The sequence below is a fragment of the Zea mays genome, chromosome 1, assembly GCF_902167145.1.
Source record: "Zea mays cultivar B73 chromosome 1, Zm-B73-REFERENCE-NAM-5.0, whole genome shotgun sequence".
Taxonomy (NCBI): Eukaryota; Viridiplantae; Streptophyta; class Magnoliopsida; order Poales; family Poaceae; genus Zea; species Zea mays.
Window position 1 is genome coordinate 264,698,084 of NC_050096.1, and position 27,657 is coordinate 264,725,740.

At 58.7% G+C, this 27,657-nt stretch overlaps 1 protein-coding gene across 1 annotated transcript; it reads left to right on the plus strand.

The window, feature by feature from the left end:
- Nucleotides 1-7,408: 7,408 nt before the first annotated feature.
- Nucleotides 7,409-8,476, plus strand: LOC103645503 (putative cyclin-dependent kinase F-2). Its single transcript, XM_008668544.2, has one exon. The coding sequence runs from the start codon at nucleotides 7,409-7,411 to the stop codon at nucleotides 8,474-8,476; it is 1,068 nt and encodes a 355-aa protein (XP_008666766.2).
- Nucleotides 8,477-27,657: the final 19,181 nt, after the last annotated feature.

Genomic DNA, 27,657 nt, shown 5'->3' on the forward strand with positions numbered 1-27,657 from the left:
CAGCAGCTTTTGAACTTGTGGGTAGCGGATCTTAGTCTCGGACAGCACTTCGCTGATGAAGTAGACCGGCCTCTGAACGGGCAATGTATGCCCTTCCTCTTGCCTTTCGACCACAATCGCGGCGCTAACCACCTGAGTGGTCGCGGCGACGTAGACCAAGAGGGCTTCTCCGTCCGCCGGGGGCACCAAGACAGGCGCCTTTGTAAGGAGCGCCTTCAGGTTGCCGAGGGCTTCCTCGGCCTCAGGGGTCCAAGCGAAACACTCGGCCTTCCTTAAGAGGCGGTACAGAGGCAGACCTCTTTCGCCGAGGCGTGAGATGAAGCGGCTCAGGGCCGCGAGGCATCCCATGACCCTCTGTACCCCTTTTAAGTCCTTGATGGGTCCCATGCTGGTGATGGCCGCAATCTTCTCCGGGTTGGCTTCGATGCCTCGCTCGGAGACGATGAACCCTAGGAGCATGCCTCGGGGCACCCCGAAGACACACTTCTCAGGATTAAGCTTGACTCCTTTCGCCTTGAGACACCGGAATGTCACTTCAAGATCGGAGAGGAGGTCGGAAGCCTTCCGTGTCTTGACTACGATGTCATCGACGTAGGCCTCGACTGTGCAACCGATGTGTTCGCCGAACACATGGTTCATGCACCGCTGGTACGTCGCGCCCGCATTCCTCAAACCGAACGGCATGGTGACATAGCAGTACATGCCGAACGGCGTGATGAAAGAAGTCGCTAGCTGGTCGGACTCTTTCATCCGGATCTGGTGATACCCTGAGTAGGCATCGAGGAAGGACAGGGTTTCGCACCCAGCGGTGGAATCCACGATCTGGTCGATGCGAGGCAGAGGGTAGGGAACCTTCGGACATGCTTTGTTGAGACCAGTGTAGTCTACACACATCCGCCATTTCCCCCCTTTCTTCCTCACAAGCACAGGGTTGGCAAGCCATTCGGGATGGAATACCTCTTTGATGAACCCCGCTGCCATTAGCTTGTGGATCTCTTCGCCAATCACTCTGCGCTTCTCCTCGTCGAATCGGCGCAGAGGCTGCCTGACGGGTCGGGCTCCGGCCCGAATATCCAGCGAGTGCTCGGCGACATCCCTCGGTATGCCGGGCATGTCTGAGGGACTCCACGCAAAGACGTCGGCGTTTGCGCGGAGAAAGTCGACGAGCACTGCTTCCTATTTGGGGTCGAGCCCGGATCCGATCCGGATCTGCTTGGTGGTGTCGCCACTGGGGTCGAGGGGGACGACCTTGACCGTCTCCGCTGGCTCGAAGTTGCCGGCATGGCGCTTCACGTCTGGCACCTCCTTGGAGAGGTTCTCCAGGTCGGCGATGAGGGCCTCGGACTCGGCGAGGGCCTCGGCGTACTCCACGCACTCCACGTCGCATTCGAACGCGTGTTTGTACGTGGGGCCGACGGTGATGACCCCGTTGGGGCCCGGCATCTTGAGCTTCAGGTAGGTGTAGTTGGGGACGGCCATGAACTTCGCGTAGCATGGCCTCCCTAGCACGGCGTGGTAGGTTCCTCGGAACCCGACCACTTCGAACGTCAGGGTCTCCCTTCGGAAGTTGGAGGGTGTCCCGAAGCAGACGGGGAGGTCGAGTCGCCCGAGGGGCTGGACGCGCTTCCCAGGGATGATCCCGTGGAAGGGCGCAGCGCCTGCTCGGACGAAGGACAGATCGACGCGCAGGGGCTTGAGGGTCTCGGCGTAAATGATGTTGAGGCAGCTGCCCCCATCCATCAGGACCTTGGTGAGCCTGACATCGCCGACAACGGGGTCGACGACGAGCGGGTATTTCCCCGGGCTCGGCACATGGTCGGGGTGGTCGGCCCGGTCGAAAGTGATGGGCTTGTCGGACCAGTCTAGGTAGACTGGCGCCGCCACCTTCACCGAGCAGACCTCCCGGCGCTCTTGCTTGCGGTGCCGAGCCGAGGTATTCGCCGCATGCCCTCCATAGATCATGAAGCAGCCGCGGACCTCGGGGAACTCTCCTGCTGGGTGATCTCCGTTCTTGTCGTCGTCGCGGGCCCTGCCACCCTCGGCGGGTGGCCCGGCCCTGTGGAAATGACGCCGAAGCATAACGCACTCCTCGAGGGTGTGCTTGATGGGCCCCTGATGGTAGGGGCACGGCTCCTTGAGCATCTTGTCGAAGAGGTTTGCACCTCCGGGGGGCTTCCGAGGGTTCTTATACTTGGCGGCGGCGACAAGGTCCGCGTCAGCGGCGTCGCGTTTCGATTGCGACTTCTTCTTGCCTTTCTTCTTGGCGCCGCGCGGAGCAGACGCCTCGGGACCTTCTTCCGATGGGCGGCCCTGGGGCTGCTTGTCCTTTCGGAAGATAGCCTCGACCGCCTTCTGGCCAGAGGCGAACTTGGTGGCGATGTCCATCAGCTCGCTCGCCCTGGTGGGGGTTTTGCGACCCAGCTTGCTCACCAGGTCGCGGCAAGTGGTGCCGGCGAGGAACGCGCCGATGACATCCGAGTCGGTGATGTTGGGCAGCTCGGTGCGCTGCTTCGAGAATCGCCGGATGTAGTCCCGGAGCGACTCCCCCGGCTGTTGCCGGCAGCTTCGAAGGTCCCAGGAATTCCCGGGGCGCACGTATGTGCCCTGGAAATTGCCAGCGAAGGCTTGGACCAAGTCGTCCCAATTGGAGATCTGCCCCGGAGGCAGGTGCTCCAACCAGGCGCGAGCAGTGTCGGAGAGGAACAGGGGGAGGTTACGGATGATGAGGTTGTCGTCGTCCGTTCCACCCAGTTGGCAGGCAAGGCGGTAGTCCGCGAGCCACAGTTCCGGTCTCGTTTCCCCCGAGTACTTCGTGATAGTAGTCGGGGGTCGGAACCGGGTCGGGAATGGCGCCCGTCGGATGGCCCGACTGAAGGCCTGCGGACCGGGTGGTTCGGGCGAGGGACTCCGATCCTCCCCGCTGTCGTAGCGCCCCCACGCCTGGGGTGGTAGCCTCGGCGCACCCTTTCGTCGAGGTGAGCCCGACGGTCGCGTCGATGGTGCTCGTTGCCGAGGTGGCCCGGGGCCGCAGGCGCGGTGTTGCGCGTGCGCCCGGTGTAGACCGAGGCTTCCCGCATGAATCGGGAAGTCGCGGCATGAGGTTCCGAGGGATATCCTTGCCTTCGGGATGCAGTGCTCTCGGCCCGCCGGGCCGCAGCGCCTTCCAGGAGATTCTTGAGTTCTCCCTGGATTCGCCGACCCTCGGTGGTTGACGGCTCCGGCATCGCGCGGATGAGCATTGCTGCGGTTGCCAGGTTCTGACCAACCCCGCTGGATGTGGGCGGCGGCCTGATCCTGACATCGTTGGCGACGCGGTGCTGGAGACCTTGGGGCAGATGACGTATTTCTCCGGCCAGGGGTTGGCCCACCCATGCATGTCCGACGTCCCGACGGATCGGCTCAAGCGCTCCTGTTCCCTCGTTGAGCCTGGCCTGCGCCTCGCGGACTTGCTCGAGTTGTGGGTCGTAACCCCCCACCGGAGCGGGGACCACAGCTAGCTCCCGTGGGATGTCGGCGCGAGGCACCGGCCTAGGGAGATCACCGTCCTCCGGCATGCTAGGATGGTTGCCTTCAGAGGGATCCCCTAGCTCGATGTGGAAACATTCGCGGCTTGGGCCGCAGCTCTCGTCGCCAAGGCTGCGGCTTCCATCGGAACAGTCGGATAGGCAGTAGTCACATGCGGTCATGAAGTCCCGCACGGCACTGGGGTTGCCAAGTCCGGAGAAATCCCAACCTATGCTGGGATCGTCATCTTCCTCGGACCCAGAGGGCCCGTAGGTCGAGACGTCCGTCAGTCGGTCCCAAGGCGACCGCATACGGAACCTCAGTGGGGTTGCACTCGCCTCAATGAGAGCGCCCGCCGAAACGAGGTCGTTTGGCGGGTTGAGGCCGAGTCGAAATGACGCAAGATGGGAGTTAGTCGGTACCTTTTGGTCGACGAGGAGCGACGTAGTCACATCGGGGACTGGTTGCACCGTCATCTCTGGTTCGAGGGCGACATCCTGCAGGCTTCCCGCGAGCGCGCCGGCGTCGTCTTCTTGCTCGGGGTCAGCGTGCCGCGGGGGGACGGCGCTTGCCTCCGTCTTGAACGCAAGGTCGACGTCCGGCGTGCCTTCCGTCGGGGCGTCGGGGGCGTCGATTCGCTCGACGGCCGACGAAGCGCGGCCTCCCGCCTGGCCTTGACGGCCCCGCCTCCTCCTCCGTTGGCGGGGGAGAGAACGGAGCGAGCCTGAATGTTGCTCTTCCACCACGCGGGGAAGACGTCGTCGATTCCGCCGCCGGCGGGCGGGTTGTCGGCCGCCATTGTCGTAGTCGCGCGGCGGTGGAAGAAGTATCATGTCGTAGCTGCCGTCGAAGGACATGAACTCAAGAGTCCCGAAACGAAGCACCGTCCCGGGCTGGAGAGGTTGCTGGAGACTGCCCATCTGAAGCTTGACGGGGAGCTGTTCGTCAGCACGCAGCAGGCCCCTACCTGGCGCGCCAACTGTCGGCGTTTCGAGACAGGGGGGTCCCTAAGCCGACGAGTGAGTGTGCTGCGTGCCCCAGCCTAGATGGGTCGAGCGCGTGGGCGAGCGCGAAGGGGGGAGAGGCGAGGTGGCCGGAGTCGAGCGTGAGAGAGGTGGAAGTCCCGCGGCCTTCGTGTTCGTCCCGCGCCCAGGTCAGGTGCGCTTGCAGTAGGGGGGTTACAAGCGTCCACGCGGGTGAGGGAAGCGAGCGGCCCCAAGTGAGCGCCTGTCCCGTCCTCGGTCCCGCGCGGCCAACCTTCTCTGAGAAGGCCCTGGTCCTCCCTTTTATAGTCGTAAGGAGAGGATCCAGGTGTACAATGGGGGGTGTAGCAGAGTGCTACGTGTCTAGCGGAGGGAGAGCTAGCGCCCTAGGTACATGCCAATGTGGCAGCCGGAGAGATCTGGGCACCCTGCTGGCGTGATGTCGTGGCTGTCGGAGGTGCGGCGGAGCCTGGCGGAGGGACAGCTGTTGGAGCGGTCGAGTCCCTGCTGACGTCGTCCTGCTTCCGTAAGAGAGCTGGGGGCCGCCGTCGTCATAGAGCTTGTGGAGCGCCATCATTGCCCCTTCGGCGGAGCTGGCCGAATGAGACGCCGGTCTTGTTCTCCGTGACCCGAGTCGATTCGGGGTAGGATGATGATGGCGCTTCCTGTTGACGTGGCGGTCTGTGCCCTAGGCAGGGCGACGTGGGGGTTCCTCCGAAGCCGAGGTTGAGTCTGCCTTCCGTTGCCGTGGCCGAGCCCGAGCCAAGGGGTCGGGCGAGGCGGAAGTCGTTCGGCCGAGGCCAGGGCGGAGTCCGAGCCCTGGGGTCGGGCGAAGCGGAGTTTCGTCGTCTTCCGGGTGTTAGCCCGAGTCCGAGCCCTGGGGTCGGGCGGAGCGGAGTTCGCCGTCTTCCGGGTCTTAGCCCGAGTCCGAGCCCTGGGGTCGGGCGGAGCGGAGTTCGCCGTCTTCCGGGTCTTAGCCCGAGTCCGAGCCCTGGGGTCGGGCGGAGCGGAGTTCGCCGTGGCGCCTTTGGCAAGGCCTGACTGCCTGTCAGACTCACTCTGTCGAGTGGCACTGCAGTCGGAGTGGCGCATGCGGCGCTGTCCTTCTGTCAGACTGGCCAGTGGAGCGGTGGAGTGACGGCGGTCACTTCGGCTCTGCCGGGGGCGCGTGTCAGGATAGAGGTGTCAGGCCACCTTTGCGTTAAATGCCCCTGCAATTTGGTCAGTCGGTGTGGCGATTTAGTCAAGGTTGCTTCTGAGCGAAGCCAAGGCCTCGGGCGAGCCGGTGATGTGTCCGCCATAAAAAGGGGGCCTCGGGCGAGACGGAAGTCTCTCAAGGTCGGCTGCCCTTGGCCGAGGCTAGGCTCGGGTGAAGCGTGATCGAGTCACTCGTGTGGACTGATCCCTGACTTAATCGTACCCATCAGGCCTTTGCAGCTTTATGCTGATGGGGGTTACCAGCTGAGAATTAGGCGTCTTGAGGGTACCCCTAATTATGGTCCCCGACACTTATTTCAATTGAAATATAATATTGTAGTAAGTATTGAGCCGGTTCTTTTCTAATCTCTAATTGAGCTCTAGAAAAATGTTCTAGGGGTCACAACTTAGGAAGGACTTGATCATGGGCAAAGAGAAGATGATGAATTCAAAGAAGGAAGCAAAATATCTCACCTTGCCGTCACCAAATAAAAGGCGCAGGCCTCCCATAGTTCTTTGTCTTGACGGTCCACTGCCGCTTTTGCCTCCCCGCGTCGCCGTTTCTGACGAACTCCATCAGGTAACTGTAGTTCTCCGGCAGCTTCGCTTCCAACACGAAGTCAGCCCCCGCCGTGTTGCGGAACGTGTGGTTGAGCTGCGCGAGACTACAGATCTCTGGCATGTTGAGCCAGAGCAGCACCCTGGACGACGCAGAGCTCCGACAGGTCGGTCAGTCCCACAGCAGCAGGCCCGACAGTTGCCGTCGCGAATCCGTCCATCCCAAGAAGGACAGACACCCATGCCCCTGCACCGCATCGCCTCCAGTCGCGAGACCCAGCAGTAGCAGGCATATACATGACTGGCCTCCTTGTTGTGTGCAAGGTGAGCCTATCTCTGTGCTGCTGGGCGCCAAGATGAGAATATTCCTCCGGTTACGCCTAACGGGTTTATGGTTAATTTCGACGAAATTTTCAATGAGATAAGCTACAGTTGAGGGCCCACCCGAGAGGAGTGTGAGAGTTTGTTACCACGGGCTTGTATAGATTGGGATGCCGAGGGATGCAGGCGGGCAATGCGAGAAGCGGGTGGATGGGATATGAGAGCAGATGGATGGGGACACAACATTCTTGGATCCGGAACAACAATATACTGCGGGTTGTAAAAAAAATGAGGGAGTTTTTTGCAAATAAAAAATAACGTGAGACGACCGTTAAAACTGTTGCTTTAATATTGTAAAGATTATATTATTTTATTTCTCAAATCAAACAAAAAAAAATGAGGAATTAAAAGACGATATGGACTATTCTGTTTTTTTGAACCAAATGGCCCATCAAAGTGACATTGATATATTGTTATTATATATTCTATTTCACAAATAAAGTAAAAACAAAATGAGGACAGGAATTTAAAAGACGACGGACTATTCTATTTTTTTGAACCAAACGGTGAACAACATTTCTTAAACAAAAACTACTCTCAACATCATAATCCATCGGCTCGCTCGATTGACACGGGGTGCAACCGTGCAACTGCCTTGCTGTAATCTGGCTTTTAGACTCGTGCAGCACGCACCACGCAGTCGGCCAATGCTATATAATCTGCACCTGCACCCCCAATCTCTTGTCCGTCGTCACCGTCACCACGTCTTCCATCTGATCTCCTCGCCTCGTCCCCAGCCTAGCCTAGGCAACGCAATCCGCCGTCGTCCAACTAATTCACTCGTGATGCCTGCCTCCGTAGAGCCTGCCGCCGCGGTAAAGACCGGCCTGAAGAGAAAGCGCATCGCCGTCAGGAGTTCGGAGCAGTACGAGTTCGAGGAGACCTGTCGCCTCGGCGCGGGTGCCTTCGGCGCCGTCTTCAAGGCGCGCCACCGTGCCACGGGCCAGATCGTCGCCGTGAAGTGCCACAGCGCAGCCGACGGCGACCTCACTATGGTGTTCCGCGAGGCGCGCTTCCATGAGGAGGCGTGCTGCGGCGGTGCCAACCCATTCGCCGTCAGCTTCCACGGCGTTGTCCGCGACCCGGGCACCTGGAAGAGGTACCTCGTCATGGAGTGCATGGAGACCAGCCTCCACGATCTTCTCCATCAGCGCCCCCGCGGGAGCCCGCCGCTGCCCGAGGCCACCGTGCGCGCCGCCATGTGGCAACTACTTACGGGCACCAAGAAGATGCACGAAGCCTGCATCATCCACCGCGACATAAAGCTACAGAACATCCTTGTCGGCGAGGGTCAGAGCGTCGTCAAGATTTGTGACTTTGGGCTCGCCATGTCCACCGACGAGCGGCTCCCGTACGAGCCGGCCGGCACGCTCTGGTACCAGGCGCCCGAGATGCTGCTGGGAAAGCCCGACTACGACACCAAGGTTGACGTCTGGTCGCTCGGCTGTGTCATGGCGGAGCTCGTCAACAACGGCAGGCCTCTCTTCCAGGGATCCCACGACGACGGGCAGCTCTGCGCGATCTTCGATGTGCTCGGCGTGCCTGACGACAGCACGTGGCCGTGGTTCTCGTCGACGCCATTCGCCACCGAGGTGATGCCGGAGCTGGACATGCAGCGGAACAACCACCTGCGCGATCTGTTCCCCGAGACGAAGCTGTCCACGGAAGGATTCCAAGTGCTCAGTGGCCTGCTTACATGCAACCCAAACAGGAGGCTGACGGCAGCCGCCGCGCTCAACCACCCATGGTTCGCCAAGGTCGACGATCTGGAGCTACCAAAGAAGAAAGAGAAGCTTGAGTCCATGTTGCCCAATCGACACAAACGACGGAGGTTGCGTGCTGTGTACGTGTGAAGTGAAAAAAAATCTCTTGATCATCTCATGGTCTCTACTAGCAGAAGACAAACCGAGTTACCAATGAAGCGAAAATGTGATCCATGAAGAAGATGGATAGGCTACTAATGAAGAGGCACACAGATCATATAGGAGAGTGATGGATGCATGGTTGAATCTGAGTCAAGGAAAGTTGTAAAAATAAGCCAAGACCGCACGAAGAATTGGAAACTGTTAGAGACTGTTAGAGACTAATGAAAGCTTGAGTTTCTTTTAAACTAATCTCTCATCAATATAATGAAGGTCTGAAAGAGGATATGTTCATTTTTACTACTTCACATAATTTTGAAACATAATCTCTCATCAATATATTGGTTAGAATACTACTTCACATGAGGATTTGTGAATTGATTAGGCTATTGTCACTTGTAGCTACAAAGCTATATATTAGTTCACACCAGTTATCACATCTCTACTATATTTAAGAATGAGTTTATTAACCCAACGCTTGGCTTTTTGCAACTCATGTTTGTTTGCGTTATATAAAAGACAGATGTTGTAAATATATAAACCTACTAATAATTTCAATAAATATTTAATATAATGGTGTTTGAATAAATATTTCATTTAAGCAAGGCCTACCTATATGATTTATAGAAACCATAGCATGTACATGTAACTAATTAGCAGTGTGACTTCTAAATTCCACTGTACTTGTCATGTTTTAGCCGCATTATATTAATTTCAATCAACCATAGAACCTAAACGGCAAACTCGTTTGTTGGAGGACACTAATATACCTTGTGACGAGGTACACAAATGTCATGTTATATATTGGATGAAAGGAACCTAAGGTGAATATGCTTGGTAGCAATTGTACACAAACATTCATGAATTGAGGATATTTGTGTGACATGACATATATCAATCCATTTTCAAATTTATAACTACAGTGGAAAAATATTCAATATTCAAATTGGGGAAAATATAGACTCAGTGGGTCCCTACGACCTCGCCCAACGACATCGTTTGTCTAGGGCGACCCCTCCATTAGCAGCAAGCAGATACATGTGGCCTAAAATGTAGCGATCTTCCTTGCCACTAATTTGAGTCAGCCCTAAGACAGAGCACACAATTTTCCAAAAGGAAAACAAATGACTTATTTCAATTGAAAGATAATATTGTAGTAAGTACTCAACTGATTTTTTTCTAATCTCTTATTGAGCTCTAGAAAAATGTTCCAGGGGTCACAAATTAGGAAGCACTCGGTCATGGACAAAGAAAAGACGATGAATTCAAAGAAGGAAGCAAAATATCTCACCTTGCCGTCACAAAATAAAAGGCGCAAGCCTCGCATAGTTCCCTGTCTTGACGACCCGCTGCCGCTTCTGCCTCCTCGTGTCGCCGCTCCAGACGAACTCTATCAGGTAACTGTAGTTCTCCGGTTGCTTCGCTTCCCACACGAAGTCAGCCCCAGCCGCGTTGCAGAACGCGTGGTTGAGCTACGTGAGACTACAGATCTCTGGCAGGTTAAGCCTGAGCAACACCTGGACGACGCAGAGTTCCAGAAGGTCGGTCAGTTCCACAGCAGCAGGACCGACAGCTGCCGTCGCGACTCCATCCATCCTAAGCAGGACCGACGCTCACACCCACATGCCCCCGCACCACACCACCTCCATTCGCGAGACCCAGTAGTAGCATGCAGATACACGCCTAGCCTCCTCCTTGCGCGTAAGGTGAGCCTATCTCTGTGCTGTTGGGCGCCAAGATGAGTCTACTCCTTCGATCACGCCTCGGGATTTATAGAAGGTTTATGGTTGATTTCGACGAGATAAGCTATAACTGACAGCTCACCCGAGAGGAGTGTGAGAGTTTGTTACCAGGGGCTTGTATAGATTGGGATGCCGAAGGATGCAGGCGGGCAATGCGGAGAAGCGGGTGGATGGGATAGGAGTGCGGATGGATGGGGACACAACGTTCTTGGATCCCGGACAACAATATACTGCGGGTTGTTAAAAAACGAGGGAGTTTTTTTGCAAATAAAAAATGGCGCAGGACGACCGTTGAAACTGTTGCTTTAATATAATAAAGATTATATTATTTTATTTCTCAAATCAAACAAAAAACAAAATGAGGAATTAAAAGACGATATGGACTATTCTATTTTTTAACCAAACGACCCCTGGAAGTGACATTGATATTTTGTTATCTCTACTACACCGTATGTACGTAGCGTGGGCGTCCACCACGGCTTCGCCACGCCTCATCCCGACATCGCAGCGGCACGCCCTCAGCAAGCGCTCAACGGCAAGCTCGCCCTCCCCCGTGGCAATCTCGACGCGCCCTCGGCAAGCGCTCCGTGGCAAGCTAGCCCTCCCCCGCGGCAATCTCGGCGTCCCCCGCGGCAATCTCCCTCCCCCGTAATGGCGCGCCAATGCAATGTTCGCTGCTCATCCCGAACCCGCCCTCTCGCCATAGGATGGTGCCTCTGCGTCCCACACGCCGCCAGCTCCGCTCCGCTCCATTATCGTTCCGTGATGCCCCAAGGGCTCCGTCCCATCGCCTCGCTGTCGCGACGAGACGACCCCGCCCCTACAAATACATGAGATGCTTGACCAATGGGGGATCGATAGGACAATGAGGGCTCCCCACCGGCGTAGCCCGAGCCCAAGCACTAGAGATCCGTCCGCTCCTCTCCTAACTGCGGAAGCGGAAGCGATGGCGATGGCGACCGCGTCGTCCTCTTCGTCATCCATCAACGAGTCGGTGGTGGAGGAGCATACCTAGGGCTCTCCCTCGCCACGACAATGGATGACTCCACATGCAAAGTGTGTCAGTGCCTGCTTTACTAGGTTTCGCTTCCCTATGTTGTGTTGTTGGTTTCAGGATCAATTCGTTTTTTTGCTTATGATGGTGCACTGTGGTCTGCAGAGAAGAAGTGCCTCAACTCAGAGCCATGGCATGCGTGCGCTGGCCCGCTCATCTGCCTCCCCACCGTCGGCACGTGCATCGTGTACTTCCCGTAGGGCCACAAAGAGCAGGTGAGTCAAAGTCCTCGTGCCGTCTCCCTTAGCCTCGCTGCTACTACTTGGCACATTCAGTTCTGAAAACACCTAAGCAGTTCGATTTGATGCACTTGAAAGTCGCCTAGATGTGGGGTGGATAGGTGAAATCTGAAAATTATAAACTTAAGCACACACTACAAGCCGGGGTTAGCGTTAGAATTAAATCTGAGTCCGAAAGAGAGGGGAAAACAAATCAACCAAGAAATAAAGTGGATGAACACGGTGATTTGTTTTACCGAGGTTCGGTTCTAAAGAACCTAGTCCCCGTTGAGGTGGTCACAAAGACCAGGTCTCTTTCAATCCTTTCCCTCTCTCAAACGGTCACTTAGATCGAGTGAGCTTTCTCCTTAATCAAACGGGTCACTTAGACCCCGCAAGGACCACCACACACTTGGTGTCTATTGCTTTGATTACAAGCCACTTTGAGAACAAGAATGAGGAAGAAGAAAGTGATCCAAGAAACAAGAGCTCAAAGAACACGAACAAAACACTAGGTGTTTGGAGTGAATTTGGGACTTGGAGAGGCTTTGATTCTTTTGAATTGTGTCTAGGAGTGAATGCACTGGCTCTTGTATTGAATGTGAAGTGCTGGAAACTTGGATGCTTGGAGTGGTGGTGGTTGGGGGTATTTATAGCCCTCAACCACCACATAGTCGTTGAGGATGGCTACTGTCGATGGGCGCACCGGACAGTCCGGTGCGCCAGCCACGTCACCCAACCGTTAGGGTTTGGGCGCTGTCGACCGTTGGAGGCTTTGTCTTCTAGTGGCACCGGACAGTCCGGTGTCGCACCAGACAGGTACTGTTCACTGTCCGGTGCGCCTCTGACGGGCGGCTCTGCTCTGCCGCGCACTGTTGCGCACTGTTCCTCTGAATCTTCAGCTTTTGCAGTCGACCGTTGCGCGAAGGAGCCGTTGCTCCGCTGGTGCACCGGACAGTCCGGTGAATTATAGCATAGCACGCCCAGAGAAACCCAAAGGTGGAGAGTTGGACATTGTACGGTCTTGGTGCACCGGACACTGTCCGGTGCACCAGACCAGGGCACTCTTGGTTTCTTGGCTCCTTTGTTTTTGAACCCTTTCTTCAATCTTTTATTGGTTTGTGTTGAACCTTTATGCACCTGTTGGATATATGATCTAGAGCAAACTAGTTAGTCCAATATTTGTGTTGGACATTCAACCACCAAAATAATTTATAGGAAAAGGTTAAACCCTATTTCCCTTTCAGCACTGCATTTCAACTCTCCTATTTGGATGTGCTAGAGTTGTTTAATATTTCTAGGTGGTTGTACACATCAACACATGAGCATTATGTGATAGGCCCCATACATAGACGAGGGAAGAAAAATAATCCACATCGATCTGTTCTCAGGAGAGAAAAAATAGGTTTAGTAATCCTGTTCTGGAGCTGTCCATTAATTTCTTCAATGGATCTAGTCCCACGTCCATACATAGGTAATTTTACAAAACATATCTATCTTGACCTTTCGAGCAACCATCATGCTCCTTCTGGTGGCCTTTGCTTGTCTGCAAATCTGCCCAAAAGCCATTGATATTAGATAATTTATTTTTCCTTATATTATGTTGTTTCATAGTTCTTCTTTTATTTATGTACAAAAATGCATTTAAATTATCTAATGACACCTGTCGTGTGTGTGGAGGGGCATAAATAAGTTCGGTCTTTGAGAGATTGTTTCTATTTGACTCAATCAGTATGCAGATACAACCCAAATTTCTCACCATGTTTTCCTTGAGAATGCATGCTATAGGTTTTGTAAATAATATGCTTGCATATTTGTGCTATTTATTTTATTCTTTAGACCTTGTGTTGTGTTTTTCATGTTTATCTGGCACCTGTTTCTACTAAACCGTGACATCAGTTATGGTACTATTTGTCGGCGTTTCGAGACCGGGGTGTCCCTGAGCCGACGAGTGAGTGTGCCGCGTGCCCCAGCCCAGATGGGTCGAGCGCGTGGGCGAGCGCGAAGGGGGGAGAAGCGAGGTGGCCGGAGACGGGCGTGAGAGAGGTGGAGATCCCGCGGCCTTCGTGTTCGTCCCGCGCCCAGGTCGGGTGCGCTTGTAGTAGGGGGGGTTACAAGCGTCCACGCGGGTGAGGGAAGCGAGCGGCCCCAAGAGAGCGCCTGTCCCGTCCTCGGTCCCGCGCGGCCAACCTCCTCTAAGAAGGCCCTGGTCCTTCCTTTTATAGGCGTAAGGAGAGGATCCAGGTGTACAATGGGGGTGTAGCGGAGTGCTACGTGTCTAGCGGAGAGAGAGCTAGCGCCCTAAGTACATGCCAATGTGACAGCCGGAGAGATCTTGGCACCCTGCTGGCGTGATGTCGTGGCTGTCGGAGGAGCAACGGAGCCTGGCGGAGGGACAGCTGTCGGGGCGGTCGAGTCCTTGCTGACGTCCTCCTGCTTCCGTAAGAGAGATGAGAGCCGCCGTCGTCACAGAGCTTGTGGGGCGCCATCATTGCCCATCTGGCGGAGCTAGCTAGATGGGACGCCGGTCTTGTTCTCTGTGACCCGAGTCGGCTCGGGGTAGGATGATGATGGCGCTCCCTGTTGACGTGGTGGGCCTGTGCCCTAGGTCGGGCAACGTGGGGGCTCCTCCGAAGCCGAGGTCGAGTCTGTCTTCTGTTGCCGAGGCCGAGCCCGAGCCCCTGGGTCGGGCGAGGCGGAGGTCGTTCGGCAGAGGCCAGAGCGGAGTCCGAGCCCTGGGGTCGGGCGAGGCGGAGTTCGTCGTCTTCCGGGGCTGAGCCCGAGTCCGAGCCCTGGGTCGGGCGGAGCGGAGTTCGCCGTCTTCCGGGTCTTAGCCCGAGTCCGAGCCCTGGGGTCGGGCGGAGCGGAGTTCGCCGTCTTCCGGGTCTTAGCCCGAGTCCGAGCCCTGGGTCGGGCGGAGCGGAGTTCGCCGTCTTCCGGGTCTTAGCCCGAGTCCGAGCCCTGGGTCGGGCGGAGCGGAGTTCGCCGTCTTCCGGGTCTTAGCCCGAGTCCGAGCCCTGGGTCGGGCGGAGCGGAGTTCGCCGTCTTCCGGGTCTTAGCCCAAGTCCGAGCCCTGGGTCGGGCGGAGCGGAGTTCGCCGTCTTCCGGGTCTTAGCCCGAGTCCGAGCCCTGGGTCGGGCGGAGCGGAGCCTCCTATGGTGCCTTTGGCAAGGCCTGACTGCCTGTCAGACTCACTCTGTCGAGTGGCACTGCAGTTGGAGTGGCGCAGGCGGCGCTGTCCTCCTGTCAGACCGGTCAGTGGAGCGGCGAAGCGACGGCGGTCACTTCGGCTCTGCCGGGGGGCGCGCGTCAGGATAGAGGTGTCAGGCCGCCTTCGCGTTAAATGCTCCTGCAACTCGGTCAGTCGGTGCGGCGATTTAGTCAGGGTTGCTTCTTAACGAAGCCAAGGCCTCGGGCGAGCCGGAGATGTGTCCGCCGTTAATGGGGGGCCTCGGGCGAGACGGAAGTCCCTCGAGGTCGGCTGCCCTTGTCCGAGGCTAGGCTCGGGCGAAGCGTGATCGAGTCACTCGTATGGACTGATCCCTGACTTAATCGCACCCATCAGGCCTTTGTAGCTTTATGCTGATGGGGGTTACCAGCTGAGAATTAGGCGCATTGAGGGTACCCCTAATTATGGTCCCCGACAGTAGCCCCCGAGCCTCGAAGGGAGTGTTAGCACTCGCTTGGAGGCTTTCGTCGCACTTTTTTGCAAGGGGACCAGCCTTTCTCGGTTGCATTTTGTTCCGGTGGGTGCGCGCGAGCGCACCCGCCGGGTGTAGCCCCCGAGGCCTCGGAGGAGTGGTTTCACTCCTTCGAGGTCTTAATGCCTTGCGTGATGCTTCGGCTGGTCTGGTTGTTCCCTCATGCGAACTGGCCGTAGCCCGGGTGCACGGTCGGGGCCCAAGCTCTCGGGCTGGTATGTTGACGCTGTCAACGGTTTGGCCGGAGCCGGGTTTGCGAGAGCAGCCCCCGAGCCTCCGCACAGGGCGAGAGGACGATCAGGGACAGACTCGGCTTTTTTACATACGCCCCTACGTCGCCTTTCCGCAAGGAGGAGGGGGGGAGAGCGCCATGTTACCCTCGATGGGCACCGAACATGTAGTCTCCGGTGAGCTGCAAGCGGGTGATCCGAGTGGACGTCCGTGCCCCGTTCGTTGGGGGTCGGCTAGGGGCCCAGAGGCACGCCCAAAAGTACCTGCGGGTGATCTGCCGGACCCGGTCCCCTGGCGACGGGGTCCGAGGGCTCGATGCCTCCCTCCGATGGGATTCCGTTACAAGATCGTTCCCGCTGGTCTCGGAAATGTCCTAGGGTACCTCGGGAGCGCAGCCCGAGCCTCGGTTATGTATCGAACGTACCCCTGGTCATCCCTCGCTCGGCGTCTGAGGCGACTGTGAACCCTTCGGGGGCCAGCCTTCGAACCCCTGATCAGTAATGGGCGCGGAGCCTGAGTAGCCTGAGGCGGCCATGGAGCCCTTCGGGGGGCTGGCCTTCGAACCCCTGACCAGTAGTGGGTGTCGGACCCACGCGATCTGAGGCGACTGTTGAACCCTTCGGAGGGCCAGCCTTCGAACCTCTGATCAGTAGGGGGGGCTCGGAGCCTGGTTCCTTCACAGGGAAGGATCCTTTTTGGGGTATCCCCCTTTCCCGGTCCCTGTTGCAAGAGATAGAGAAAGAGGAAAAAAGGAAAAGGATACGAAATCGAACGACGTGGTGTACCTTTTTTGGCGCGGTTATTACGGCGAAGGCGAAGCGTCGCCTGCTTCTCCTGCCAGTGGCGCCGCCTGTCCCGCCGCGGAGTTAATGCGACGGGGCGAGTGGTTGGCGGGGCGGCCGTTGCGCGTGCGCGAGCCATTCGAGGAACGGATCACGGGCGCACCGTCTTCACGCCGTGGAAGGAGGCTCTCTTGCTGTCCCTGGATGGGACGTGAGCCTGGCTGACGACGTGACTGCTGCTCCCGCCCGCCTGCCATCGTCATTACTGCCGGCCCACTTTCGGCCGCATTGACCGTCGCGCCAGGCTGGCGCTGCTGGGTCGTGCGCTGGGTCGCCTCGAGTCGCGACATAGGTTCTGCAACCGAAGAGGTGCGACGGTGGCGCAAGTGGCGGTGCAGTTGCTTGCATGCAGCTACTGGCGCACTGGTCGCGTGACGCGTGGGCCTGGGCCTCCAAGCTGGCGTGTCAGAAGTCGGAGAAGCGCGTCCACCTGGCGCGGTTGCATGCCGCCTGCATGGCTGCCCGCCCCTTCCACCCGTTGGTCTGGGCAAAAGTGGGGAGTCTCTTGTAACCGCTGGGCGGTTGTGTGCACCGCGCGCGGCGGTTTGGCTTCTTCTGCTTCTGAGCCGGTTTGCATGACATGCGGGACCCAGCCCCCGAGCCGCAGGGGAGGGCCTTGGAGCGTGTTGGAGAAGACTCAGCCCGTGGCGTTTGGGGGCGCACGTAGGGAGAGTTGCCTTTAAAAGGAGGGCGACCCCTTTCGGAAGGCAACCATGTCTTCTTCCTCCCTTATGCGTCGTGTCTTTCCATCTTCCAAGCCCCCAGATGGGGGGTATCCGCCGTCTTTCCGCCTCCTCGTTGGAGGAACGCAACTCCGTGTGAGTTGGTACCTTTCAGCCATCGTTCGGCTTCAAGGATTTTCATCATGCAGCCCGGCCGCACCCCTCCACCGGCGGTCACCCAAGATGGTGACCTCCAGTTTGACGGTGGGGAATGCGAGCCAGGCTGCGGCCTCTACCCCTCCATCGGCCTCAAGGATTTTCGTCATCCAGGCCAAGATGGAGGATGAGGCGAGTTGGGGGGCTGCCCCTGCATGGGTCGGCTGCCCTTTTCTTCCCCGACGCCTGGGGGAGAATGGCATCCTTCAGTCTCACGGGGACTTCCTCCAGCCATGCCGGGATAGGTAGGCCGCCGTCACTCGGCTAGGGCGCCAGTAGCCCTGGGTCTCCGTCTCCCGGCCTAAATGGCTGGTTCTTGTCCTCCGCGGGTGAGAGCCCTCCTGTCGTAACACCTGCCCCGAAGCTGCTGCCGAAGCCACTTCGCCGCCCGGGGCGTGGGTGGTTGTCGTCGTAATCGGAGCGGGCGGCAACGAGCCGCTCGTCAGTCTTCTGTTGCTCCGCAGGCCTTCCCCATGGAGTGGGGTTATTCGTACCTGCGGAGGGGGAACCGGAGTTCCGTTTGTAATGGCACTTCGATTGCCAGTGTTTTTTGTTCATTGTGGCTGTCGAGGCCTGAACATGTATGTAATTTCGGCACGGAGCCGTGTTTTTTCTTCATTTTCGAGCACTAAGTCTCGCCTGTTGATTATATGAACCGCTTCACCAAGCATGAGTCGCCCCGTGTCAAGGTGATGAGTGAGGTATCCGTATCCCGGAGGCGTAGGAGTCCCTCGGCTCGATCGGCCTTGTTGTCTGGGGCTCCTCTAGCTTAGTTAAAGGGACCCCTTGGCCGCTCTTCGATGAGCCGAGGCCAGGGGTAGCGATATCAGTATGAACAGAGGCGGAGTTGGCTTGAAAATGGGAACCTGGTTGGCCGGAGCCTAGCCGGGTTGCCCGTCAGCGGGGCCGACGCCGGAGTCGATCAGCCGAGGCCTCGGGTCGGGCTGGCGCCCTTGGAAGATGGTTGGCCGAGGCCCCAGGGGTAACCGGCCGAGCCGCCTGCTCGGGCCGGATTCCCGGAGAAGTCCCTGGACCGCGTCGCCGTCCGAGGCTGGGTCGGACCTCGCTGAAGACGTCGTCGATGCCGAGGGTGCTACAGCCTCCTTCAGCGTGAAGACCCGAGCCTGCAGGATCAGATTGTCTTGTAGCGTGTGCCTTCTGCGGCCGCCGAGGCCAGAAAACACACCCTCGCTGCGTTGTAAAGCCGCGTCTCCTTTCCTCTTATTTCGAGCATCTGGACTTTCCGTCGGCAACAGGGATGTTTGCGTGGGCGAGAGTTGCTTCTCGCGGAAGGTGATGAGTGAGGTATCCGTATCCCAGAGGCGTGGGAGTCCCTCGGCTCGGTCGGCCTTGCCGCTTACGCGTACTTTCGCCCGTCCATGAGGCCCTGTCACCGATTCAGTCGAGAAGGCTTGAAGGACCGCCTCGGCAGAAGAGCTTCCGAACGTGAAGACTTGTTCGGTCCGCGGAATCACTTTATCCGAACGCGAGTTACTTATCGCAGAAGGTGATGAGTGAGGTATCCGTATCCCGGAGGCGTAGGAGTCCCTCGGCTCGGTCAGCCTTGACTGCTTACGTGTACTCCGTCGTTTCCAGGATCCGCTTTTCGAAGTAGTCAAAAAGCACGAAAGAAATTCTGCTAAAAAGAGATCCTTTTTCGAGGAAAATTTCGACGCAGAGGGGGTCTCCCCCCTTTTAGCCCCCGAGGGAGGGTCGGGCTTTGCCGAGGCGAGGCCGACCCTTCCTTGATGACTAAACTTTGCGTGGGTGCGAGGTATATGAACAACTTGAAAACATCTTAAGGGTAGAAGCGACGTAGCTGTTTGATGTTCCAGGCGTTGCCGTAGATCTCGCCTTGATTGTTGGCCAGCTTGTATGTTCCGGGCTTCAGCACTTTGGCGATGACGAATGGCCCCTCCCAGGGGGGCGTGAGTTTGTGCCTCCCTCAGGCGTCTTGCCGCAGCCGAAGCACCAGGTCGCCCACCTGGAGGTCTCGGGGCCGGACCCCTCGGGCGTGGTAGCGTCGCAGGGACTGCTGGTACCGCGCCGAGTGTAGTAAGGCCTTGTCCCGAGCCTCTTCCAGCTGGTCCAGCGATTCTTCTCGGCTAGCTCGGTTGCTTTGATCGTTGTAGGCCCTCGTCCTCGGGGAGCCGTATTCCAGGTCAGTGGGCAAGATGGCCTCGGCCCCGTAGACCAGGAAGAACGGCGTGAAACCCGTGGCCCGGCTTGGCGTTGTCCTCAGGCTCCAGATCACCGAGAGGAGTTCCTTCATCCATCGCTTGCCGAACTTGTTGAGGTCGTTGTAGATCCGAGGCTTGAGCCCTTGTAGAATCATGCCGTTGGCACGCTCTACTTGCCCATTCGACATGGGATGAGCCACGGCGGCCCAGTCCACCCGGATGTGGTGATCCTCGCAAAAATCCAAGAATTTTTTGCCGGTGAACTGGGTACCGTTGTCGGTGATGATGGAGTTTGGGACCTCGAAGCGATGGATGATGTTGGTGAAGAACGCCACCGCCTGCTCGGACCTGATGCTGTTCAGAGGTCGGACCTCGATCCACTTGGAGAATTTGTCGATGGCGACCAGCAGGTGCGTGTAGCTCTCGGGCGCCTTCTGCAAGGGACCGACGAGGTCCAGACCCCATACAGCGAAGGGCCAGGTGATGGGTATCGTCTGCAGAGCCTGAGCGGGCAGGTGGGTCTGCTTCGCATAGAATTGGCACCCTTCGCAGGTGCGGACAATCCTAGTGGCGTCAGCCACCGCCGTTGGCCAGTAGAAGCCTTGCCAGAAGGCATTCCTGACAAGGGCTCGAGGCGCTGCATGATGGCTGCAAGCCCCCGAGTGTATTTCTTGCAGGAGTTCCTGACCTTCGGCGATGGAGATGCATCGCTGGAGGATGCCCGAGGGGCTCCGGTGGTAGAGCTCCTCCTCATCGCCCAGCAGGACGAACGACTTGGCGCGTCGAGCTACCCGTCGAGCCTCGGCTTGGTCGAGGGGTAGCTCTCCCTGGCGGAGGTATCGCAGGTATGGGGCCTGCCAATTTCGATCAGGCGTGGCCCCGCTCTGCTCTTCCTCGACGTTCAGTGCCTCGGCTTCGAGGGCCGAGGGTACCTCGGGCTGAACCGAGGACGCCTCGGGCCGAGCCGAGGGCGCCTCGGGCTGAGCCGAGGGTGCCTCGGGCTCGGGCGCGTCGTCGATCTTGACGGAGGGTTGATGCAGATCCCGGGAGAAGACGTCCGGGGGGACCGTCGTTCGCCCCGAGGCTATTTTAGCCAACTCGTCCGCAGTCTCGTTGTAGCGCCGAGCGATGTGGTTAAGCTCGAGCCCGAAGAACTTGTCTTCCAGGCGCCGAACCTCATCGCAGTAGGCCTCCATCTTCGGGTCGCGGCAGTGGGAGTTCTTCATGACTTGGTCGATGACGAGCTGCGAGTCACCGCGGGCGTCGAGGCGTCTGACCCCTAGCTCGATGGCGATCCGCAACCCGTTGACCAGAGCTTCGTACTCGGCCACATTGTTGGACGCCGGGAAATGGAGGCGTAGCACGTAGCGTAGGTGCTTCCCGAGGGGCGAGATGAAGAGCAGGCCCGCGCCGGCTCCCGTCTTCATCAGCGACCCGTCGAAAAACATGGTCCAGAGCTCCGGTTGGATCGGAGCCGTCGGCAGCTGGGTGTCGACCCATTCGGCCACGAAGTCCGCCAACATCTGGGACTTGATGGCTTTCCGAGGGGCGAACGAGATTGTTTCGCCCATGATTTCCACCGCCCACTTTGCGATCCTGCCCGAGGCCTCTCGGCACTGGATGATCTCCCCCAGGGGGAAGGATGACACCACAGTTACCGGATGAGACTCGAAGTAGTGTCGTAACTTCCGCCTTGTCAGGATCACAGCATACAGCAGCTTCTGAACTTGTGGGTAGCGGATCTTGGTCTCGGACAGTACTTCGCTGACGAAGTAGACTGGCCTCTGAACGGGCAATGCATGCCCTTCTTCTCGCCTCTCGACAATAATCGCGGCGCTAACCACCTGAGTGGTAGCGGCGACGTAGACCAAGAGGGCTTCTACATCAGCTAGGGGCACCAAGACAGGCGCCTTTGTAAGGAGCGCCTTCAGCTTCCCGAGGGCTTCCTCGGCCTCAGGGGTCCAAGCGAAACACTCAGTCTTCCTTAAGAGGCGGTACAGAGGCAGACCTCTTTCGCCGAGGCGTGAGATGAAGCGGCTCAGGGCCGCGAGGCATCCCATGACCCTCTGTACGCCTTTTAAGTCCTTGATGGGTCCCATGCTGGTGATAGCTGCGATCTTCTCCGGGTTGGCTTCGATGCCTCGCTCGGAGACGATGAACCCCAGGAGCATGCCCCGGGGTACCCCGAAGACACACTTCTCAGGATTGAGCTTGACTCCTTTCGCCTTGAGACATCAGAATGTCACTTCAAGGTCGGAGAGGAGGTCGGAAGCCTTCCTTGTCTTGACTATGATGTCATCGACGTAGGCCTCGACTGTGCGACCGATGTGTTCGCCGAACACATGGTTCATGCACCGCTGGTACGTCGCGCCCGCATTCCTCAAACCGAACGGCATGGTGACATAGCAGTACATGCCGAACGGCGTGATGAAAGAAGTCGCGAGTTGGTCGGATTCTTTCATCCGGATCTGGTGATACCCTGAGTAGGCATCGAGGAAGGACAGGGTTTCGCACCCAGCAGTGGAATCCACGATTTGATCGATGCGAGGCAGAGGGTAGGGAACCTTCGGACATGCTTTGTTGAGACCAGTGTAGTCTACACACATCCGCCATTTCCCCCCTTTCTTCCTCACAAGCACAGGGTTGGCAAGCCATTCGGGGTGGAATACCTCTTTGATGAACCCTGCTGCCATTAGCTTGTGGATCTCCTCGCCTATCACTCTGCGCTTCCCCTCGTCGAATCGGCGCAGAGGCTGCCTGACGGGTCGGGCTCCGGCCCGAATATCCAGCGAGTGCTCGGCGACATCCCTCGGTATGCCGGGCATGTCCGAGGGACTCCACGCAAAGACGTCGGCATTTGCGCGGAGAAAGTCGACGAGCACTGCTTCCTATTTGGGGTCGAGCCCGGAACCAATCCGGATCTGCTTGGAGGTGTTGCCGCTGGGGTCGAGAGGGACGGCCTTAACCGTCTCCGCTGGCTCGAAGTTGCCGGCATGACGCTTCACGTCTGGCACCTCTTTGGAGAGGTTCTCCAGGTCGGCGATGAGGGCCTCGAATTCGGCGAGGGCCTCGGCGTACTCCACGCACTCCACGTCGCATTCGAACGCGTGTTTGTACGTGGGGCCGACGGTGATGACCCCGTTGGGGCCCGGCATCTTGAGCTTCAGGTAGGTGTAGTTGGGGACGGCCATGAACTTCGCGTAGCATGGCCTCCCTAGTAGCGCGTGGTAGGTTCCTCGGAACCCGACCACCTCGAACGTCAAGGTCTCCCTTCGGAAGTTGGAGGGCGTTCCGAAGCAGACGGAAAGGTCGAGTCGTCCGAGGGGCTGGACGCGCTTCCCAGGGATGATCCCGTGGAATGGCGCAGCGCCTGCCCGGACGGAGGACAGACCGACGCGCAGGAGCCTGAGGGTCTCGGCGTAGATGATGTTGAGGCAGCTGCCCCCATCCATCAGGACCTTGGTGAGCCTAACGTCGCCGATGACGGGGTCGACGACGAGCGGGTATTTCCCTGGGCTCGGCACGTGGTCGGGGTGGTCGGCCTGGTCGAAGGTGATGGGCTTGTCGGACCAGTCTAGGTAGACTGGCGCCGCCACCTTCACCGAGCAGACCTCCCGGTGCTCTTGCTTGCGATGCCGAGCCGAGGCATTCGCCGTATGCCCACCGTAGATCATGAAGCAGTCGCGGACCTCGGGGTATTCTCCTGCTTGGTGATCTTCTTTCTTGTCGTCGTCGTGGGCCCTGCCACCCTCCGCGGGTGGCCCGGCCCTGTGGAAGTGGCGCCGAAGCATGACGCACTCCTCGAGAGTGTGCTTGACGGGCCCCTAATGGTAGGGGCACGACTCCTTGAGCATCTTGTCGAAGAGGTTAGCACCTCCGGGGGGCTTCCGAGGGTTCTTGTACTCGGCGGCGGCGACAAGGTCCGCGTCAGCGGCGTCGCGTTTCGATTGCGACTTCTTCTTGCCCTTCTTCTTGGCGCCGCGCGGAGTAGACGCCTCGGGAGCCTCTTCCGATGGGCGGCCCTGGGGCTGCTTGTCCTTTCGGAAGATAGCCTCGACCGCCTCCTGGCCAGAGGCGAACTTGGTGGCGATGTCCATCAGCTCGCTCGCCCTGGTGGGGGTCTTGCGACCCAACTTGCTCACCAGGTCACGGCAGGTGGTGCCGGCGAGGAACGCGCCGATGACATCCGAGTCGGTGATGTTGGGCAGCTCGGTGCGCTGCTTCGAGAACCGCCGGATGTAGTCCCGGAGAGACTCTCCCGGCTGCTGCCGGCAGCTCCGGAGGTCCCAGGAATTCCCGGGGCGCACGTACGTGCCCTGGAAATTGCCGGCGAAGGCTTGGACCAAGTCGTCCCAGTTGGAGATCTGCCCCGGAGGCAGGTGCTCCAACCAGGCGCGAGCAGTGTCGGAGAGGAACAGGGGAAGGTTGCGGATGATGAGGTTGTCGTCGTCCGTTCCTCCCAGTTGGCAGGCCAGGCGGTAGTCCGCGAGCCACAGTTCCGGCCTCGTTTCCCCCGAGTACTTTGTGATAGTAGTCGGGGGTCGGAACCGGGTCGGGAACGGCGCCCGTCGGATGGCCCGACTGAAGGCCTGCGGACCGGGTGGTTCGGGCGAGGGACTCCGATCCTCCCCGCTGTCGTAGCGTCCCCCACGCCTGGGGTGGTAGCCTCGGCGCACCCTTTCGTCGAGGTGGGCCCGACGGTCGCGACGGTGGTGCTCGTTGCCGAGGTGGCCCGGGGCCGCAGGCGCGGTGTTGCGCGTGCGCCCGGTGTAGACTGAGGCTTCCCGCATGAATCGGGAAGTCGTGGCATGAGGTTCCGAGGGGTATCCCTGCCTTCGGGAGGCAGTGCTCTCGGCCCGTCGGGCCGCAGCGCCTTCCAGGAGATTCTTGAGCTCTCCCTGGATTCGCCGACCCTCGGTGGTTGATGGCTCCGGCATCGCGCGGAGGAGCATCGCTGCGGCTGCCAGGTTCTGACCAACCCCGCTGGATGCGGGTGGCGGCCTGACCCTGACATCGTTGGCGACGCGGTGCTGGAGACCCTGGGGCAGGTGACGTATTTCTTCGGCCGGGGGTTGGCCCGCCCATACCTGCCCGACGTCCCGGCGGATCGTCTCAAGCGCTCCTGTTCCCTCGTCGAGCCTGGCCTGCGCCCCGCGGACTTGCTCGAGCTGTGGGTCGTGACCCCCCGCCGGAACGGGGACCACAGCTAGCTCCCGCGGGATGTCGGCGCGAGGCACCGGCCTAGGAAAATCACCACCCTCCGGCATGCCAAGATGGTTGCCTTCGGAGGGATCCCCCAGCTCGACGTGGAAACATTCGCGGCTTGGGCCGCAGTCCTCGTCGTCAAGGCTGCGGCTTCCGTCGGAACAGTCGGAGAGGCAGTAGTCACATGCGGTCATGAAGTCCCGCATGGCACTGGGGTTGCCAAATCCAGAGAAATCCCAACAGATGCTGGGATCGTCATCTTCCTCGGACCCAGAGGGCCCGTAGGTCGAGACGTCCGTCAACCGGTCCCAAGGCGACCGCATACGAAACCCCAGTGGGGTTGCACTCGCCTCAATGAGAGCGCCCGCCAAAGCGAGGTCGCTTGGCGGGTTGAGGCCGAGTCGAAAAGACGTAGGATGGGAATTAGTCGGTACCTTTTGGTCGACGCGGAGCGACGTAGTCACATCGGGGACTGGTTGCACCGTCGTCTCAGGTACGAGGGCGACGTCCTGCAGGCTTTCCGCGAGCGTGCTGGCGTCGTCTTCTTGCTCGGGATCAGCGTGTCGCGGGGGGACGGCGCTCGTCTTCGTCTCGAACGCGAGGTCGACGCCCGGCATGCCCTCCGTTGGGGCGCTAGGGATGTCGATTCGCTCGACAGCCGACGAAGCGCGGCCTCCCGCTTGGCCTTGGTTGCCCCGCCTCCTCCTCCGTTGGCGGGGGAGAGGACGGGGCGAGCTCGAATGTTGTTCTTCCACCGCGCGGGGAAGATGTCGTCGGTTCCGCCGCCGGCGGGCGGGATGTCGGCCGCCATTGTCGTTGTCGCGCGGCGGTGGAAGGAGTATCATGTCGTAGCTGCCGTCGAAGGACATGAACTCAAGACTCCCGAAACGGAGCACCGTCCCAGGCCGGAGAGGTTGCTGGAGACTGCCCATCTGGAGCTTGACAGGAAGCTGTTCGTCAGCACGCAGCAGGCCCCTACCTGGCGCGCCAACTGTCGGCGTTTCGAGACCGGGGGGTCCCTGAGCCGACGAGTGAGTGTGCCGCGTGCCCCAGCCCAGATGGGTCGAGCGCGTGGGCGAGCGCGAAGGGGGGAGAAGCGAGGTGGCCGGAGACGGGCGTGAGAGAGGTGGAGATCCCGCGGCCTTCGTGTTCGTCCCGCGCCCAGGTCGGGTGCACTTGTAGTAGGGGGGTTACAAGCGTCCACGCGGGTGAGGGAAGCGAGCGGCCCCAAGAGAGCGCCTGTCCCGTCCTCGGTCCCGCGCGGCCAACCTCCTCTAAGAAGGCCATGGTCCTTCCTTTTATAGGCGTAAGGAGAGGATCCAGGTGTACAATGGGGGTGTAGCGGAGTGCTACGTGTCTAGCGGAGAGAGAGCTAGCGCCCTAAGTACATGCCAATGTGGCAGCCGGAGAGATCTTGGCACCCTGCTGGCGTGATGTCGTGGCTGTCGGAGGAGCAACGGAGCCTGGCGGAGGGACAGCTGTCGGGGCGGTCGAGTCCTTGCTGACGTCCTCCTGCTTTCGTAAGAGAGCTGAGAGCCGCCGTCGTCACAGAGCTTGTGGGGCGCCATCATTGCCCATCTGGCGGAGCTAGCCAGATGGGACGCCGGTCTTGTTCTCTGTGACCCGAGTCGGCTCGGGGTAGGATGATGATGGCGCTCCCTATTGACGTGGCGGGCCTGTGCCCTAGGTCGGGCGACGTGGGGGCTCCTCCGAAGCCGAGGTCGAGTCTGTCTTCTGTTGCCGAGGCCGAGCCCGAGCCCCTGGGTCGGGCGAGGCGGAGGTCGTTCGGCAGAGGCCAGAGCGGAGTCCGAGCCCTGGGGTCGGGCGAGGCGGAGTTCGTCGTCTTCCGGGGCTGAGCCCGAGTCCGAGCCCTGGGTCGGGCGGAGCGGAGTTCGCCGTCTTCCGGGTCTTAGCCCGAGTCCGAGCCCTGGGGTCGGGCGGAGCAGAGTTCACCGTCTTCCGGGTCTTAGCCCGAGTCCGAGCCCTGGGTCGGGCGGAGCGGAGTTCGCCGTCTTCCGGGTCTTAGCCCGAGTCCGAGCCCTGGGTCGGGCGGAGCGGAGTTCGCCGTCTTCCGGGTCTTAGCCCGAGTCCGAGCCCTGGGTCGGGCGGAGCGGAGTTCGCCGTCTTCCGGGTCTTAGCCCGAGTCCGAGCCCTGGGTCGGGCGGAGCGGAGCCTCCTATGGTGCCTTTGGCAAGGCCTGACTGCCTGTCAGACTCACTCTGTCGAGTGGCACTGTAGTTGGAGTGGCACAGGCGGCGCTGTCCTCCTGTCAGACCTGTCAGTGGAGCGGCGAAGTGACGGCGGTCACTTCGGCTCTGTCGGGGGGCGCGCGTCAGGATAGAGGTGTCAGGCCGCCTTCGCGTTAAATGCTCCTGCAACTCGGTCAGTCGGTGCGGCGATTTAGTCAGGGTTGCTTCTTAACGAAGCCAAGGCCTCGGGCGAGCCGGAGATGTGTCCGCCGTTAATGGGGGGCCTCGGGCGAGACGGAAGTCCCTCGAGGTCGGCTGCCCTTGTCCGAGGCTAGGCTCGGGCGAAGCGTGATCGAGTCACTCGTATGGACTGATCCCTGACTTAATCGCACCCAACAGGCCTTTGCAGCTTTATGCTGATGGGGGTTACCAGCTGAGAATTAGGCGCATTGAGGGTACCCCTAATTATGGTCCCCGACACTATTGATATGATAAGCAGGGGAAAATCGATGCCAAGATGATGGATATCATGTTGATGAATTGAAACTGATTTCTTGGTAATATAACATTTTTTTGCCAATTATTTTTTATTCAACCTCTTCCAAACGTTCGCAAAAAGTTTGACTCCACTAATGCACAAAACTCTTTGCACTAACCAGATCCAAATACGAACCATTAAATTACCAGGACTTCTACACCATGATCTTGGAGAAAGGCAAAGAGATCTTATGTGCAGCAACTATCAATTAATCTTTTGATCATTATCTCTCTTATGGACAAAATCACATGTCTTTTACCATTTTCTAAAGATTGGCACAAATCCACCCATCCCCAAAATGTATTTGCATGCTCAAACTTTACAGTTGATTGTAACTTTCCATGATTTTTCAAACTAAATCTTATATTAGTTATTTTATTTATTCAAGTAGATA

Excerpts from the sequence above, each read along its gene's own strand:
- LOC103645503 (XM_008668544.2), top strand. The coding sequence starts at position 7,409 with ATGCCTGCCTCCGTAGAGCCTGCCGCCGCGGTAAAGACCGGCCTGAAG.